The following is a 17,171-nucleotide window of genomic DNA, read 5'->3' as shown; positions in this document are numbered from 1 at the left end:
TACAGGTGTGAGCCACTGTGCCCGGCCTAAAGGGCTTAGATTTCTGAATACTGATAGATGCTCAGAAACTTTATGCCAAATGGGACAACGTAATTTGCATAAGAAAGTTACCCATCAGCAATATTCTATTATTCTGCAATAGGATATTTACCTTTAAATGTGAAAACTTGCTCAACTTTTTAACATTAAAAAACTGTAATGGATGATAAGAACTTCTAAGTACTTTTATAGCTAAAAAGGATTAAGAATTTAAGCAAGGGGTTGAATCAAAATTGTTATTTTTCCCAAAGCATTGCTCCATAAATATGCACAAATACAAAAGTATATATCACAGAAAACCACATTCAGGGAATAGTTTTCTTAAAATTCTACATGCTTTAGATAAAAGAAATCAAGACTTAACCAGAAGTTAAATGAAGCCCCTAAAAAAAGTATGAAAAAAGATGAAAAAAATTAAACCCACCAAAAATACATATATATCTACGTATACATTTATATACACATACGTACATATATATATATATTTGGGAGGTTAGAAATGGATACTGCATTTCTGCTGGAAAAAATTAGGGTAAAATAAGACAATCATATATTTGCAAATCTCAATACAATACTCTTCTCAGTCTTAAGTTGTCTATTTATAGAAGTACAGCAATTTGAATGCTACTCTTGATACTGAGAAAAAAAATCATAATTCTTTGTGCACATCACAGAGTTTGTTAGAGGAAGGTCATTATAACCATTTTAGACAGATAAGGGACTCAAGGCACATTAATTATTTAGGTGGCACTTATACAAGTATCAGGATATGATCACAATAGGCTCAATAATGAAATTATTCCAGAGATTATTAAAATATTAAAGATTTAACATGCCAGTGAAATTTCTGTAGGACTTGCAATATCTTCAAGCACTGAACTCCTCCCCCAGAATTTGGGGAATACTACCAATCTTACACAGATTCTTCTAGAAAAAAAATTGTTTCATGGACTCTTAAGTATTAGATAAAATCCAAACAGTACCAAGGCCCATGAAGGCCTAAACATGACATAGCCTCTGCCTACATTTTTTATATCTTCTACACTCCTCATCTCCCTCTCATACCACTCCCCCACAATTACATTCTGGCCAATAGGATGGTTCCTTGCCATTAGGGTCACAGCTCAAGTGCTATTTTATCAGAAAATACTTCCCTGACCATCTCAAAATAGCCTTACCTGACTCCTTAACTTTCTATCACATTATCCTATTTTTCTTTTTTTTTTTTAAGTTCAGGGGTACATGGGCAGATTTGTTACACAGGTAAACTTGTGTCATGCAGTTTTGTTGTACAGATTATTTCGTCACCCAGGTATTAAGCCTAGTACACATTAGTCATTTTTCCTGCTCCTCTCCCTCCTCCCACCCGTCACCCTCTGATAGGCTCCAACATGTGTTGCTCCCCTCTATGGGTTCATGTGTCCACATCATTTAGCTCCCACTTATAAGTGAGAACATGCAGTATTTGGTTTTCTGTTCCTGTGTTAATTTGCTAAGGATAATGGCCTCCAGCTCCATCCATGTCCCTGCAAAGGACATGATCTCGTTCTTTTTTATGGCTGCATAGTATTCCACGGTGTACATGTACCACATTTTCTTTATCCAGTCTATCACTGATGGGCATTTAGGTTGATTCCATGTCTTTGCTATTGTGAATAGTGCTGCAATGAACATTTGTGTGCACGTGTCTTTATAACAGAATGATTTATATTCCTTTGGGCATATACCTAGTAATGGGATTGAGGAGAGGATGTCAAACTATCCCTGTTTGCAGACAACATGATCTTATATCTAGATAACCCATAGTCTCAGCCCAAAAGATTCTTAAGCTGATAAACAACTTCAACAAGGTCTCAGGATACAAAATAAATGTGCAAAAATCACTAGCATTATTATACACTAATAGTCAAGTAGAGAGCCAAATCAGGAATAAACTCCCACCATTCGCAATTGCCACAAAAAGAAAATACCTAGGAATACAGCTAACTAGGGAGGTGAAAGGAGAACTACAAACCACTGCTCAAAGAAACCAGAGATGACACAAACAAATGGAAAAACATTCCATGCTCATGGATAGGAAGAATCAATATCGTTAAAATGGCCACACTGCCCAAGGCAATTTATAGACTTAATGCCATTACTATTAAACTACCATTGAGATTCTTCACAGAACTAGAAAATTTTATTTTAAAATTCATAGGGAACCAAAAAAGAGCCTGAATAGCCAAGGCAAATCCTAAGCAAAAAGAATAAAGCTGGAGGCATCATTCTACCAGACTTCAAACTATGCTACAGTGCTACAGTTACCAAACAGCATGGTACTGGTACAAAAACAGACACACAGACCAATAGAACAGAATAGAGGATACAGAAATAAGACCACACACCTATAACTATCTGATCTTCGACAAACCTGAAGAAAACAAAGAATGGGGAAAGGCTTCCCTACTCAATAAATGGTGCGGGGAAAACATTATCCTATTTTCCTTCATTGCACTTATCGTTCAAAATGACCTTATTTACTTGCTTATTTTTTGTCTCTTCCCTGTCCCACTAGAATGTAAGCTCCATGAGAGATGGACCTTGTTTGTTCTATCTACAGTTTGTTCAGTACCTAAAACAGTGTCCAGCACTAAATAATCATTTGCTGAATGAATGTTGAATGATGCATGCTCTGTTTTTTCTTCAGTTAATACATACATCTTAAGTTTACATAGGCTTTAATTGGATCCTGGTTTTATACGAAAGAAGGCCAGGCATGGGCTGAGACCTGGAGTTTGAGACCAGCCTGGGCAACATAGTGAGACCTCACCTCTAAAAAAAATAATAATTAGCCAAGCATGGTGGTATGTGCCTGCAGTCCCAGCTACTCTGGAGGTTGTTGTGGGAGGACTACTTGAGCCTAGGAGCCTAAGGCTGCAGTGAACTATGATAATGCCACTGCATTCCAGCCTGGGGAAGAAAGCGAGACCCTGTCTCAAAAAAAAAAAAAAAAAAAAGAAGAAAAGAAAAAAAAAAAGAAATAAAAAAAAAGAAATAAAAATCTAACCAAGACCGATTGGTAAGATAACCTTGACAAGGTGGAGAGAGAATACTTGGAAGCTGATCACCATTAAGAGAATACTTGGTCCAGCCCGGGACAGAGCGAGACTCTGTCTCAAAAAAAAGAATACTTAGAAGCTGATCACCATTAAGAATAGTTGATGCTCTCAGCAGAATAGGGTCTGCAGGAAAAAAGACAAATAAATAAATAAAATAACAGTTGATGCATATTAGAGAAACACCTTCAACTGTCCTATTAATTATTTTTATCCAATTATTTTCTAATAACTGTTTATCAATAGGAAAATCAGAAGCATTGTACAGCATAATTCTGTGGATATTTTCCCTAAATTAAGCTACATAAAATTACACGTTAATAATCTTTGGACCTCAATTTGATTAACTGATTTTTAGAAGCAGGGTCTTGCAGTTGCCCAGGCTGGAATGCAGCTATCCTCCCACCTTAGCATCCCAAAGTGTTGGGGTTACAGGCGTAAGTCACTGCACTCGGCCTATGTGTCACTGCACTCGGCCTAATTTGTTTCAATTATTTACTTATAAAAGATTAACATTCCTACATTAGCCAAAACAGGCAAGCAGTGATTAGACTTCCATTTTATTTGGCTTTAACAAAACTCTCTTGGAGTCTGAACTTTTAAAAGATAGTAACTCCTAAGGTACTCTGCTGTTTTAAGTCACAAGTTTAAAGGAGTGATATGGCACCTACCAGAGGGCCTGATCTCCAGAGCAGACTTCTTAATAAAATCAGACTTAGGATATATAGTCAATTATGATTCTCTCTCAGTGATGTATAAGGTCCAGGTCCTTCTAACACCTTGATCAAGCTTTTGGGACAAAGGAATGGAAGCCAAGCATGTGTCCACAGACAACCAATGCCAACTTAGCTATACTTGAGACAGTCCATTACCTACTTCTGGTGATGTGCTGACCCATTATTAAAATGCAGTACTTACTAAATCCCAGCTTCCCTACTATTAGGCAATTTCTCTAACTCCTATCTATCGCGGTATCAAAAATTTGCTTCCTTCAAAGGTATGGTAGCTTATTCCATTTTTAGCAATTCATATCACAGTTACCTCCATCTGTGTTGGATATTACAGAGCTGTCTATAACCCCCCTGCAGTATTTGGTTATAAGATTTCAGCTTTTTAATTTTAATAAGCACACCCAACAAAGTATTTGTATGAAAGTGATCTACACTCACAGAAATCTTCATTATTACCTACCAAAGAACATTAAGCTAAAAACATTAATTATAGAAAAATTCAGGTAACTTGTAATTTTTAGTAGTAAGGGAAGGGAAGCTACTAAAGTGAAATTTTGAAAAAAGAGAAAAACGTAGAAATGTGACTTCCACTCTTTTTTTTGCTGAGAAAATTGTTTTAAAAAGTAAACAACTCTTAAATCACGGTCATATCCATACATCCATTCCTTTCAATGCTGTTGCCTTTGCTGAAGTTTCATGTCTTGACATTTTAACTGCCTCTTGACAGCTTTCTTTGCACCTAAGTCTTTTTCCTCCAAGCTTTCTTCCACCCTTCCACCAGTTTTCTTAATTTCCGAGCAAAAAAAAAAAAAACAAACAAACCTTGGGCAGCATAGCTGTAAGACATATAAAAGTTGACTTTTTAAATGTCCCACTTTAGGCCTGGCACAGTGACTCATTCATGTAATCCCAATGCTTTGGGAGGCCAAGGGAGGAGGATGGCTTGAGGCTAGGAGTTTCAGACCAGTCTGGACAACCTAGCAAGACCCTATCTCTAAAAAATAAAAATAAAATAAAATAGCTGGGTGTGGGGTTTGAGTCTGTAGTCCTAGCTACTTGGGAGTCTCAGGTCGGGGGAGTCCTTGAGACCAGGAGTTCGAGGTTATAGTGAGCTGTGATTGTGCCATTGCATTCTAGCCTGGGTAACAGAGTGAGACCTTCAGAAAACAAAAATATCCTGGTTGGGCCCAGTGGCTCACGCCCGTAATCCCAGCACTTTGGGATGTCGAGGTGGGCAGATCACTTGAGGTCATTTGAGACCAGTGTGGCCAACATGGTGAAACCCCATCTCTACTAAAAATACAAAAATTAGCTGGGTGTGGTGGTGGGTGCCTATAATCCCAGCTACTTGGGAGGCTGAGGCAGGAGAATTGCTTGAACCCAGGAGGCGGAGGTTGCAGTGAGCCAAGATTGCATCACTGCACTCCAGCCTGGGTGACAGAGACTCCATCAAAAAAAAAAGAAGAAGAAGAAAGAAAAAAAGAAAAGAAAAGCAAAGCAAGGAAAAGAAACCCAAAAATATCCTGCTTCAAAATTTTAAAGATCAGAGTTCTTTTCTACATTTTTTTTTTTTAACTTGAGACAGAGTCTCACTCTATCGCCCAGGGTGGAGTACAGTGGCACAATCTTGACTCACTGAAACCTCAGCCTCTCAGGTTCAAGTGATTCTCCTGCCTCAGTCTTCCAGGTAGCTGGGATTACAGGCGTGTGCCACCACATCTGGCTAATTTTTGTATTTTTAGTAAAGATAGAGTTTCACCATGTTGGCCAGGCTGGTCTCTAACTCCTGACCTCAGGTGATCTGCCCGTCTCAGCCTCCCAAAGTGCTGGGATTACAAGCGTGAGCCACTGCACCCCATCTCTTTTCTAAATTATAATTTAATTTTTAATTGACACATAATATGATACATATTTACAGGGTACAATGTGATGTTTCAATGCAGGTATACATAGTATTATGATAAAATCAGGTAACCTGACATTCAAGGCTCGTCACAATCTGGCCTCAATTTACTTTTCCAATACTCTACCACTGAAACTTTTACACTGGTCACATTAGTTTTTCAATGCTCCTAGCAAATCCCGTGCTTTTGCATATTAATTAGTCCCTACTATTTCCTAACTACAATGCTTTCCCAATTTTTCTCTATCTACCTATGCAAACCTCTCCCAATTTTCAAAGCTCAGCGAAAGTTCTATTTCCTCCCTGAAACTTTTCTCTGCTATTTCAGGTAACAGTGCTCTCACGTCAATTCTATCTTCCTCTTGTTCTTCCAAAGCCCTTGTGGCGGTTAACACATCTATTCTATTTTACAAACATCGAGACCTCATAAATTGCCCTTTTGTATACATGTCTCTTCCATCAGACAGTAAAATCACCAACAATCATAACTATATCAAGCCTTCCTTTATATTACAATATCAATAGATATATTGTTATTCATAATATGCACTCAATAGCCTCAGTACATGTTTATCATAGAATATTACTCGGCAATAAAAAGAAACAAACCATTGATACAGGTAACAACTTGGATGGATCGTGACCCTTTCAACCAATCGCATAAGGTCACATAGTATATAATTCCATTTACAGAACATTCCTTAAGTGACAAAATTATAGAGATGGAAAACAGATTTAGGGATGATATGGGGATGGTGGTGGGTGTATTATAAAGGGGTAGCACAACGGAGATCTTTGTGATGATGAAACAGTTCTGCATCTTCATTGTGGTGGTTATGCAAATATACACATACGATAAATTGGCACAGAACTATACACTCGCATTGCACCAACGTTAAATTCCTCATTTTAAAATTGTACTATAATTAAGATACAACCACTGGGGAAATGGTGAAGAATATACAGGACATTTCTGCATTATCTTTAAAGCTTCCTGTGAATCTATAATTATTTCAAAATAAAAAGTTAAAAAAATGAACAATATCCAACTTCATATTTATTTACTAAATATGTATACTTGTTATCTAATTTCATTCAGCTTAAGGACAATCTATAATTACTGGGGTAAAGTAAATTCTCCAGATCTATTTGTTATAATATAAAAATATCTTAGAGCTAAATGGCTTTTAAGACCATTTTTTAAGCATAAACAGTAATTGCCTCTGGATATGAAGTTTGAGAGGTAGGGGATGAGAAGTGGAAGGAAAGCTACATTTTCAACCATATACCTTTTGTCCTGAGTAAATTTCAACCCTACACATGTTATTACTTTTAAAGACTGTTTTTATTAAATATTAAGTAAATACAAAATAATTTTTATTTAGCATAAGAAAAGAGTTATAACTTTTCTTAAGCACTCAATTTAAGAAAAAGAACATTATTATCAGTTTTCAAGTCTCTTGTGTATCCTTCTCCATTTCCATTACAATCTCTCCCCCTCAGAGAATGACCGATATCCTAAATTTTGTATTTCTCATTCCCTGGTAATTCTTCACAGTTTTACCATGCTTGTATCTCTAAACAATCTATTCTCTAAACAATATATTCTTTAGTTTGGCATGCTTTTGAACTTAATATAAATGGAATGCTAGTGTATATGTTTTTCTATGAGTAGTTACCCCCGACTCAACACTCTAGTGCTGAAATTCATCCATGTCATTGTATATAACTAATTCATTCATTTCTACTACTGTAGAATATTTCATATAAACATATCATAATTTATCAAAGAGACTGGTATCCAATGTGTATAAATAGAAGGTTGGTATACTGGAACTGAAAAAAATACAGCATGTTTGAGATTACACATACATATAAATATACATATACACATATACATATACAATATACACTCTATCTGATATAAATAGTTCTGTTTGGTGATATCTTATACTTAAAATGGCTCTCAGTGGCATAATATCTCAATACCAAACTCCTCTGCCTGAATATAAGCTGGGATTGATTTTTATATATAGTGATGGTACATGGGCCCACAAGAAGTAGTATACATGTGTTTCAGTTACTGTACATTTTTGTCACGCAAGTATTAATCTTTTGCTTTTTTTTTGAGGTGTAGTCTCGCTCTGTCACCCAGGTTGGAGTGCAGTGGCATGATCTCAGTTCACTGCAGCCTCCATCTCCTGGGTTCAAGCGATTCTCCTGCCTCAGTCTCCCAAGTAGCTGGGAATACAGGTCTGCGTCACCACACCTGGATAATTTTTGTGTGTGTGTGTTTTTTTTTTTTTTAGTAGAGACAGGGTTTCATCATGTTGGCCAGGCTGGTGTTGAACTCCTGACCTCAACTGATCTGCCCACCTCAGCCTCCCAATGTGTTGAGATTACAGGTGTGAGCCACGATGCCTGGCCAAGTATTACTTTTTCAACACACACACACACACACACACACACACACACACACACACACACACAAATGTTCTTTTATTCTAGATATTATAAACAAATAAAAATCAGTAGAAATCTAAAAAATACTTACAGTTCCTTCCTTACAGCATAACATTTAGTTAGGTATTTCTAGAGTACCTATTTATACCAAGTAGGACATAATGACAATATTACTGAGCAAAAAATAAGTAAAAAAAAAAAGCAAAAGGAAGAAAATGAAGAATTACACAAAAACACGAATAAAAAGTATACAATTTCTAAAAACATAACTTTCAGAAAGCACAACTTACCTTGAATGTTGAAAGCCCAACTTTTCCTGGAGACCTGTTCAGAAATAAAAGTAAGGAGGTGTTGAATAGAGGAGATGAGAAGACAAATACTTCTATACACTTACTACAGACAAGTCCACATTTAAAAAATGTGTATATATTTTGTGATTGAAAAGTCCTGTGTGCACATAGAAAATGTGGAAAACAAAAAGTGGAAAAGAGGCTGGGCGCAGTGGCTCACGCCTGTAATCCCAGCACTTTGGGAGGCTGAGGCGGGCGGATCACCTGAGGTCAGGAGTTCAAGATCAGCCTGAATATGGCAAAACCCCACCTCTGCAAAAAAATACAAAAATTAGCAGGGCGTGGAGTGCGTGCCTATAATCCCAGCTACTTGGGAGGCTGAGGCAGGAGAATCACTTGAACCAGGAGGCAGAGGTTTCAGTGAGCCAAGATCATGCCACTGCACCCCAGCTCTGTGACACAGCGAGACTCCATCTCAAAAAGAAAAAGAAAAAAAAAAGTGGAGAAGACCAGTCTGGTCAACAGAGTGAGACCCTGTCTCTACAAATAATCTAAAAATTATCCAGGTGTGGTGGCTATTGCCTGTAGACCCAGCTACCTGGGAGGCTGAGGCACGAGGATTGCTTTAGCCCAGGAGTTCAAGGATGCAGTGAGCCATGATTGTGCCACTGCACTCCAGCTTGGGGGAGACAGCAAGATCCCATCTCTTAAAAAAAAAAAAAAAAAAAAAACAGAAGAAAATTAAAATGATTCATATATAATCTTATCACCTAGAGATCTGAGTATCTTTTGTCTTCATATGCATAGAGTTGTATATGACATAACACTACTTTCAAACTGCCAACTTGTACCTGTTTACACTCCTACTGCTCTATGAATGCCTGTTTCTTAATACCCTCACCAAAAATGAGTGTTAAACTTTTTTTTACCAAGTTGACCGGCAAAAGTATATCTCATTGGTGTTTTAATGTGTACTTTGATTTCCAGTGTGGATGAAAATTTTCATATGTATTAGACATTTATATCGCTTTTGAAGAGAGATACCCATTTTTGTTCTCAGCTTTTACTTTTATTTTTTTTTAAGACAGAGTCTTGCTGTTGCCCAGGCTGGAGTGCAGTGGTGTGATCTTGGCTCACTGCAGCCTCGACCTCCTGGTCTCAAGCGATCCTCCAGCCTCAGTCTTCTGAGTAGCTGGGACTACAGGCATGCGCCACCACACCCAGCTAATATTGTGCATTTTTTTTGTAGAGACGGGGTCTCACTATGTTGCCCAGGCTGGTCTTGAACTCTTGGGCTCAAGCAATCCTCCCATTTCAGTCTCTTAAAGTACTGAGATTACAGGAACGAACCACTGTGTACTGCTCTCAGCTCATTTTTCTACTGGGGCAAGACTCTGTTCTTAGACTACTCTGGATATAATACATATTTTTTGGGGACAAGGTCTCAGTCTGTTACTCAGGCTTGAGTGCAGTGACACCATCATGGCTCACTGCAGCCTCAACCTCCTGGGCTCAAGCGATCCTCCCACCTCAGCCTCCCAAGTACTGGGACTAAAGGCACGTGCCACCATGCTCAGCTGATTTCTGCACTTTTGTATAGAGACGGGGTTTGCCATATTGCTCAGGGTGGTCTCGAACTCCTGGGCTCAAGCAATCCACCCGCCTCATTCTCCCAAAGTGCTGAGATTACAGGAGGGAGTCACCGCATCTGGCCTGGATGTAATAATTTTTAAAAGTAACTTTTCACCATTTCACCTCTTCCCCCACATTTTTTTTTGGAATAGGAACAGTCTGATACCTGCTTCAAAGCATAAGGCTACTTAGCTATACCTTGGGGTTATGCAATAGGAAAGTTTTAAATAATTAATATGCCATTTCTAATTTTTTTTGGTAAAATCCAATGATTACATGATGCAAATGTGAATTGAAAGGCACCTTCAAGATGATCTAATCACACGGCCTCTTTTTACACATCAAGGAACTGAGATTCCAAGAGATTAAGTGACTTTTCCTCAAAGTCGTATTTTGGAGCACAACCAAGAGAAGCAATGAGTCCTACTAACATGTTTTTATATGCCAAATTGGGTAACGATTCCTTTGGTAGAGGAATCCTTGACCTCTAATAAAAACTTAATTTGTTAAAAAAATTACTTTTGAGTAACAGAAAATCAATCCCTTTACTCAACAAACATTTATGGGCTGGGTGCAGTGGCTCATACCTGTAATCCCAGCACTTTGGGAGGCCAAGGCAGGAGGATAGCTTGATCTCAGGAGTTTGAGACCAGCCTAGGCAATATAGTGACACCCCATCTCTACAAAATAAAAATAAACCAGCCAGGCATGGGGTTGCACACCTGTAGTCTTAGCTACTTGGGAAGCTGATGTAGGAGGATCACTTGAGCCCAGGAGCCATGAGCCATGATTGTGCTACTGCACTCTAACCTGGGTGACAGAGCGAGACCTTGTCTCAAAACAAAAAACAAAACCAGACACCCAAAGCTGACATTTATGAATTACCTACTATGTACCAAGACTAGAGATACAAAGATAAATTAGATACAATTCTAGTTTGGGGGAGGGAGTTAAATTTGTTTAGAAAACAAAAAAAGTAGTTGTCATAAAATAGTACCCATTTAATTACAATGTCTGGTCAATATAAATATGTGTTAACAAAGGACAATTTCCAGAAATGAAAACATACACTGCTAATTATTTTGGTCCCCTGACAAACTTACACTACAATGTATCAAAATCCTGTTTATCTAGAATTGATTAGTTAGGACTGAGGCTAATCCATACTCAAAAAAAGAAAGAAGATTCCATACAAATCGTTGTCTTAAATAATACAAGTGCAATCAAAACAATAAATACTAAAAAGCAAAAATGAAAAACCTGTTTTCTTTTTTTTTTTTTTTTTTTTGAGATAGGGGTCTCACTTTGTTGCCCAGACTGGTCTTGAACTCCTAGCTTCAAGCAATCCTCCCACCTCAGCCTCCCAAAGTGCTGGGATTACAGAAGTGAGCTACTACACCTAGTCTGAAAAACCTTTAAGGGGCACAAATTTCCATGTGGTACAAATTCAGAATGCCAATCACCTGCAACAAAGGCATAAAGGCAAGAAGGGTAAGATATTTTAAAATTAAGCCCCATATGAGGTAGAGAAGGGAAGAAACTTGGCCTTTCCAGCAACCCTCACACCTTGAGATATCTGAACAGGTTTTTTAGCTGTCAAAAAAAAAAAAACAAAAAAAAAAACCAGGAAGCCATATTTATTTCTTGTGTGTCACTGGTTTCAAAAACAGTACTCTCTGGCTGTTGATTCATAGGATCAAAGTTATTGGCTAATTACTGACACACATGGAAATATATGGGAAATATTCTAGATTGGTCCTGGTAGGGCTTTACATATAACTGTATACAAACTATACAGAGTAATTTATTATTTTCTTTTGAGAGACAAGGAGACAGTAAAATATAGGCTTTTGAGCAGATGAACCTTGCTTCAATATTGTTTCTACTATTTATCCTATGTGTGATCAAATCATTTCTCCAAGCCTCGATCTCATCCTCTGCAAAAGGGGGTAAAACAATCTATTTCATAGAACTTCTATGAGGATGAAGTAAGTGAGTACATGGGACACACATGATAGTGTAGTCTCTTCAGCAGCTCTGAAATGCTCCAAGTTTCTCAAAGGCACTTTGGCAGTCTGTCAGTAGTGGGGAGCCTGAGATCAATTTCTGGAATACAGCAAAGGTCCCCTATAGCCTGTCAAGTTCCAGCACATTTACGACAGGGAATATGAAAAAGCTATATCATATTGAGCTGGTGATTAAAATGGGATCCTGCTTACAGCTGGGTGACATCACTAAATAAACTAGTAACAAAAGACACTCATGTTTGAGGTATATTTTAAATGTTACAAAGTTGTTAAGGCCTTGGTAGGTAGGAACATTTCAAATTACTACAATTTCAAGTCTATTAAGCCTAAAACTGTCTTTAACAGGGCAATCTGTGAGAGTAGAATTCTTTTGTGACGAATTTCTAAATCCATTTATAGAACACTAATGCCTAGTAAAAAGTGAAGGCATATTTATAACTTGCAAAGTTGGCTAAAATGATTTGTATCATGTGCCAAGATGAAAAAAAAAACAATTCATTTCACCCTAAGAAGCAATAAAAAACATTATTTAGTATTATCACACAAAACTTTCCTAATAGGGGCATTGTAAAAATAATAAAGCACCGCATATTCTCACTCATAAGTGGGAGCTGAACAATGAGAACATATGGGCACAGGGAAGGGAACATCACACACCAGGGCCTGTCAGGAGGTGGGGGGCTAGGGGAGGGATAGCATTAGGAGAAATACCTAATGTAGATGACGGATTGATGGATGCAGCAAACCACCTTGACACATGTGTAGCTACGTAACAAACCTGCACGTTCTGCACATGTATCCCAGAACTTAAAGTATAATGAAAAAAAAAAAAAGAAAAGAAAACAATGGCCATCATTTATTAAGCATTTGCCAAAAACTATAACACTTAACATGTTTTAGCTTCTTTGGTCCTCACAGCCCTCCTATTAGGTGGTTATATTACTTGCTCTATTTTACAGAACAAAAAACTGGCTTGAGTCAGATTAGGTCAGTTACATTGTACAGCTAGTAAACAGTAGGGCCAGAATTTGACCCTACGCAGCCTGACTCCAGAGCCCATTCTCTCAACCACTTCGCAATATTGCCTCCTCTCTGGGTAAGGACTTAAAAGAAGATAATTATGAAAACACTGTAACTGGTGCTGTGTATGAGCACCAAAGTAAAGGCAATTAACGCTGCTTCTTGAATTGGACTAAACTGATTAAGTCAAAGGCTCTGAATCCTGACCTGCCTTTAACAACTACAATTAACACCTAATTGCCTTGGCACTGCTAGGGAATGAAATAATGAAACGTTCCACATGTAAAATTTCCAGAGAGATGAAGCTTTTGAGTGCCAAATTTTTGATAATATTTAAACTATTTTTGAACTTAAAAATCTCAAAAGCAGCTTGTAAATAAGTACATGAGTAGGTTAAACCTTGCAGTTTCAGTACTCTTTCCCTGAAAATATCTTCTTAAAACAAAGGATATACAATTTTCCTTCTTAATTATCACACTCAAATAGTTCATTATATTTTAATACACTTTAGGGACCCTAAAGTGCAGACTTATTTGCCTTCTAGGACCCTAGGTTACTATGCCTGGAATGTCTGTGTTTTATAGTTTTATGTTTCCTTCCTCACTTTAAGTGGTCACTTCTTTTTTTGTTGTTGTTGTTTTTTGAGATGGAGTTTTGCTCTTGTTGCCCAGGCTGGAGTGCAGTGGCGTGATCTTGGCTCACTGCAACCTCCGCCTCCCAGGTTCAAGCTATTCTCCTGCCTCAGCCTCCCAAGTAGCTGGGATTACAGGTGCCCGCCCCCAAGCCTGGCTCATTTTTGTATTTTTAGTAGAGATGGGGTTTCGCCACATTGGCCAGGCTGGTCTCCACCTCCTGACCTCAGACGATCCTCCCTCCTCAGCCTCTCAAAGTGCTGGGATTACAGGCGTGAGCCACAGCACCCAGCCTATAAGCGGTGGCTTATTACAGTCAGCCATGCACCTGCATTTAAAAGGTTTCTTCCCACCATCCTTCTCACTTGTACTTCTAATCTGCATTGAGCTGGGACACCAGATTTCCTTAATATGAAATTGTATGGTGAAGGGAGAATCTAGGGATCCTAAGAGTCTCCCCACGAGACTTTAAGTACACAATCTTATTTTGAACTTTGTGGCACTTTTTTTTTATTATTGAACTGTTCAGAGGCTTTTTAAATGCTTATTTCTTGTTTTCAGCTGTATCTTGAGAACTGTCATTACCACAGAGGTGGCCACCAGATAAGTGAGGTGTTATTAATCTTCAGTATCCTTAGACAACTCAACAATTCTCTGTAAATAAGTCTCTAATGTCAAAGTAGAGATAATAACAGTAGACTATTTCAGTGTTTATGTGCCTAAAGAAAACAACTATTCATGTTCAAGTTTGGGGATGGGAGGGAGAAATGGGGAACTAGATGTCAAGAAAATTAAGTTCTACTCTTAGCTCTCCCACTAACTAGCAAAAATATCTTAAGCAAGGGATTTTAGAGTTCCTATAATTTTAGGGAATTTTGTCTTAAGATCCTTCATTAGTTTTAGAGTGGAGATATAATTTGTACCATGATTAATGATCTAAATATTATATCCTCTAATTTCCCTTAAATTTGAAATATATTATATAAAACATGGATATAATCAGACATACATGTACATACCCAGAAATGTCCAATACTTTGCTACATCTAGTTAACTAGACAAATATTTTTTTCTCCAGTGATAGTAGGGAGCTAAAAAAAAAGAAATAAAAAAAGAAAAATATTTCTTCAAAATATTCTGTAGATACTAAATGGGGTAAATTGGATTTATCCTTTTTACATATTAAGGTCAGTAATTTTTCCCAGAAAAAGTTCAAATGTCTACATAAAATAACTTTATTAACCACATACACGTGGAAAATTTTTCAGAAAACTCTGAAGTTACATGTAGACATATTTGAGTATTGGTGGTATGTTTTTAAAGAAAACCCGACAAACCAAAATGAGAGCTTCAAAAGTTCATTTTCCTTTCCAAAGCTTTCATCATAGGGCACCTTTAAATCAAATATTTCTGATGCATTTACTATCTGATCAATAAATATTTATTTAAACAATAAATATGCTTCTTACAAAGTTGAACAAAAATATAACTTTCAAGAGCTAGGCTTCCTTGCTCACCTAACAGCAGAAACAAAACAAAACTCAAACTTCCAACATATTAATACTAATTACAAAAATGGTAAATCTTTAAATCAAGCAAATTAATATATTCTTCACTTTACATACTGATCTTTTTTTGTGGTGAGAACATTCAAAATTTACTCTCTCAGCAATTTTGAAACATACATTGTTATAGTCATCATGCTGTGCAATAGTTCTCCAGAACTTATTCCTCCTATCTAACTAAAACTTTGTACCCTTTGACTAATATTTTCCCATTCCTCAGCTGCTCCCTACTCCCCCAACCCCTGGCAACTACCATTCTACTCTCTGCTTCTATGAGTTCATCATTTTTACATTCCACATATAAGTGAGATTATACAGTAGTAGTCTTCCTATGCCTGGTTTATTTCACTTAATGTCTTCTAGGTTTATCCATATTGCCACATATGACATGATTCCATTCTTAAGGTTGAATAGGGTTCCACTGTGTGCTGGCCATCTGTCTGTATGTCTTCCTTTCAGAAATTTCTGTTCAGGTCCTCTGCCCATTTTTAAATTGGGTTGTTTTCTGGCTACTGAGTTGTTTGAATTCCTTACATACTGTGGGTATTAATCCCTTATCAGATGTATGGTGTTTAAGTCCATTTGCATTGCTATAAAGAAATACCTAAGGCTGAGTAATTTATAAAAAAAAAAAAGAGGTTTAGGCTGGGCACGGTGGCTCATGCCTGTAATCCCAGCACTTTGGGAGGCTGGGGCGGGTGGATCACGAGGTCAGGAGATCAAGACCATCCTGGCCAATATGGTGAAAATCCGTCTCTACTAAAAATACAAAAATTAGCTGGTGTGCTGCTGCATGCCTGTAATCCCAGCTACTCAGGGAGGCTAAGGCAGGAGAATCCCTTAAACTAGGAAATTGGAAGTTTTAGTGAGCCGAGATTGCGCCACTGCACTCCAGCCTGGAGACACAGCGAGACTCTTATTATTTTAGCTCATGTTTTTGCAGGCTGTACAAGAAGAATGGTACCAGCATCTGCTCCTGGTGAGGGCCTCAGGAAGTTTCCAATCATGGAATGCAAAAGGGATGCATCACATAGCAAGACAGGAAGAAAGTGGGGGAGGAGATGCCACCCACTTTTAAACAACCAGATCTTGCGTGAACTCAGGCCAAGAAGTCATTCATCGTGAGGACAGCACCAAGACATTCATGAGGTATCTGCCCCATGACTGAAACACCTCCCACTAGGCCTACCTCCAATACTGAAGGTCACATTTCAACATGAGAATTGGAGGGCACAAAACAACTAAACCATATGTTTTGCAAATATTTTCTCCCAATCTGTAGGTTGTCTTTTCACTGTTGTTTCCTTTGCTGTGCAATTTTATCAGACGAATTTTAGTCTGACACAATCTCATTTGTGTATTTTTGCTTTTGTTGCCTGTGCTTTTGGGGTTAAATCCAAAAAATCATTGCCTAGACTAATGTCAAAAACAGCAAATTTTTGATTTTGCAGCATAGTTTCTGAAATTGAAGACAGTGTCTATCAATGCTGCCATTGAATTTAAACACAAAAAGCAACGTCTGAAACAGCTTCAAAATAAATTCTGATTCAAATAAGTACTGATGTTCTACTAAGAAACCACATGGCTTACAGATCAAATACTAACATTATTTAGTGTGTCTTCCACTTAGGTTTTGAATATAAAGGCAATTTTAAGATTAGTACTTCAGGCCGAGCGCAGTGGCTCACGCTTGTAATCCCAGCACTTTGGGAGGCCGAGGCGGGCGGATCACGAGGTCAGGAGATCGAGACCACGGTGAAACCCCGTCTCT

At 37.8% G+C, this 17,171-nt stretch overlaps 1 protein-coding gene across 1 annotated transcript in view; it reads right to left on the bottom strand.

Moving 5' to 3' along the window:
* WDR44 (WD repeat domain 44) overlaps positions 1–17,171 on the bottom strand; it is a 101,651-nt gene that overhangs the window by 63,683 nt on the left and 20,797 nt on the right. Inside the window, exon 2 of the mRNA XM_032757507.2 lies at positions 8,525–8,558. Within this exon, the coding sequence (XP_032613398.1) occupies positions 8,525–8,558 (34 nt within the window). The remainder of the gene's footprint in view (positions 1–8,524; positions 8,559–17,171) is intronic.

The sequence above is a fragment of the Hylobates moloch genome, unplaced genomic scaffold, assembly GCF_009828535.3.
Source record: "Hylobates moloch isolate HMO894 unplaced genomic scaffold, HMol_V3 SCAFFOLD_7, whole genome shotgun sequence".
NCBI lineage: Eukaryota > Metazoa > Chordata > Mammalia > Primates > Hylobatidae > Hylobates > Hylobates moloch.
Note: the sequence above shows the minus strand (reverse complement) of the source record. Positions and strands in the feature narration are given on the sequence as shown.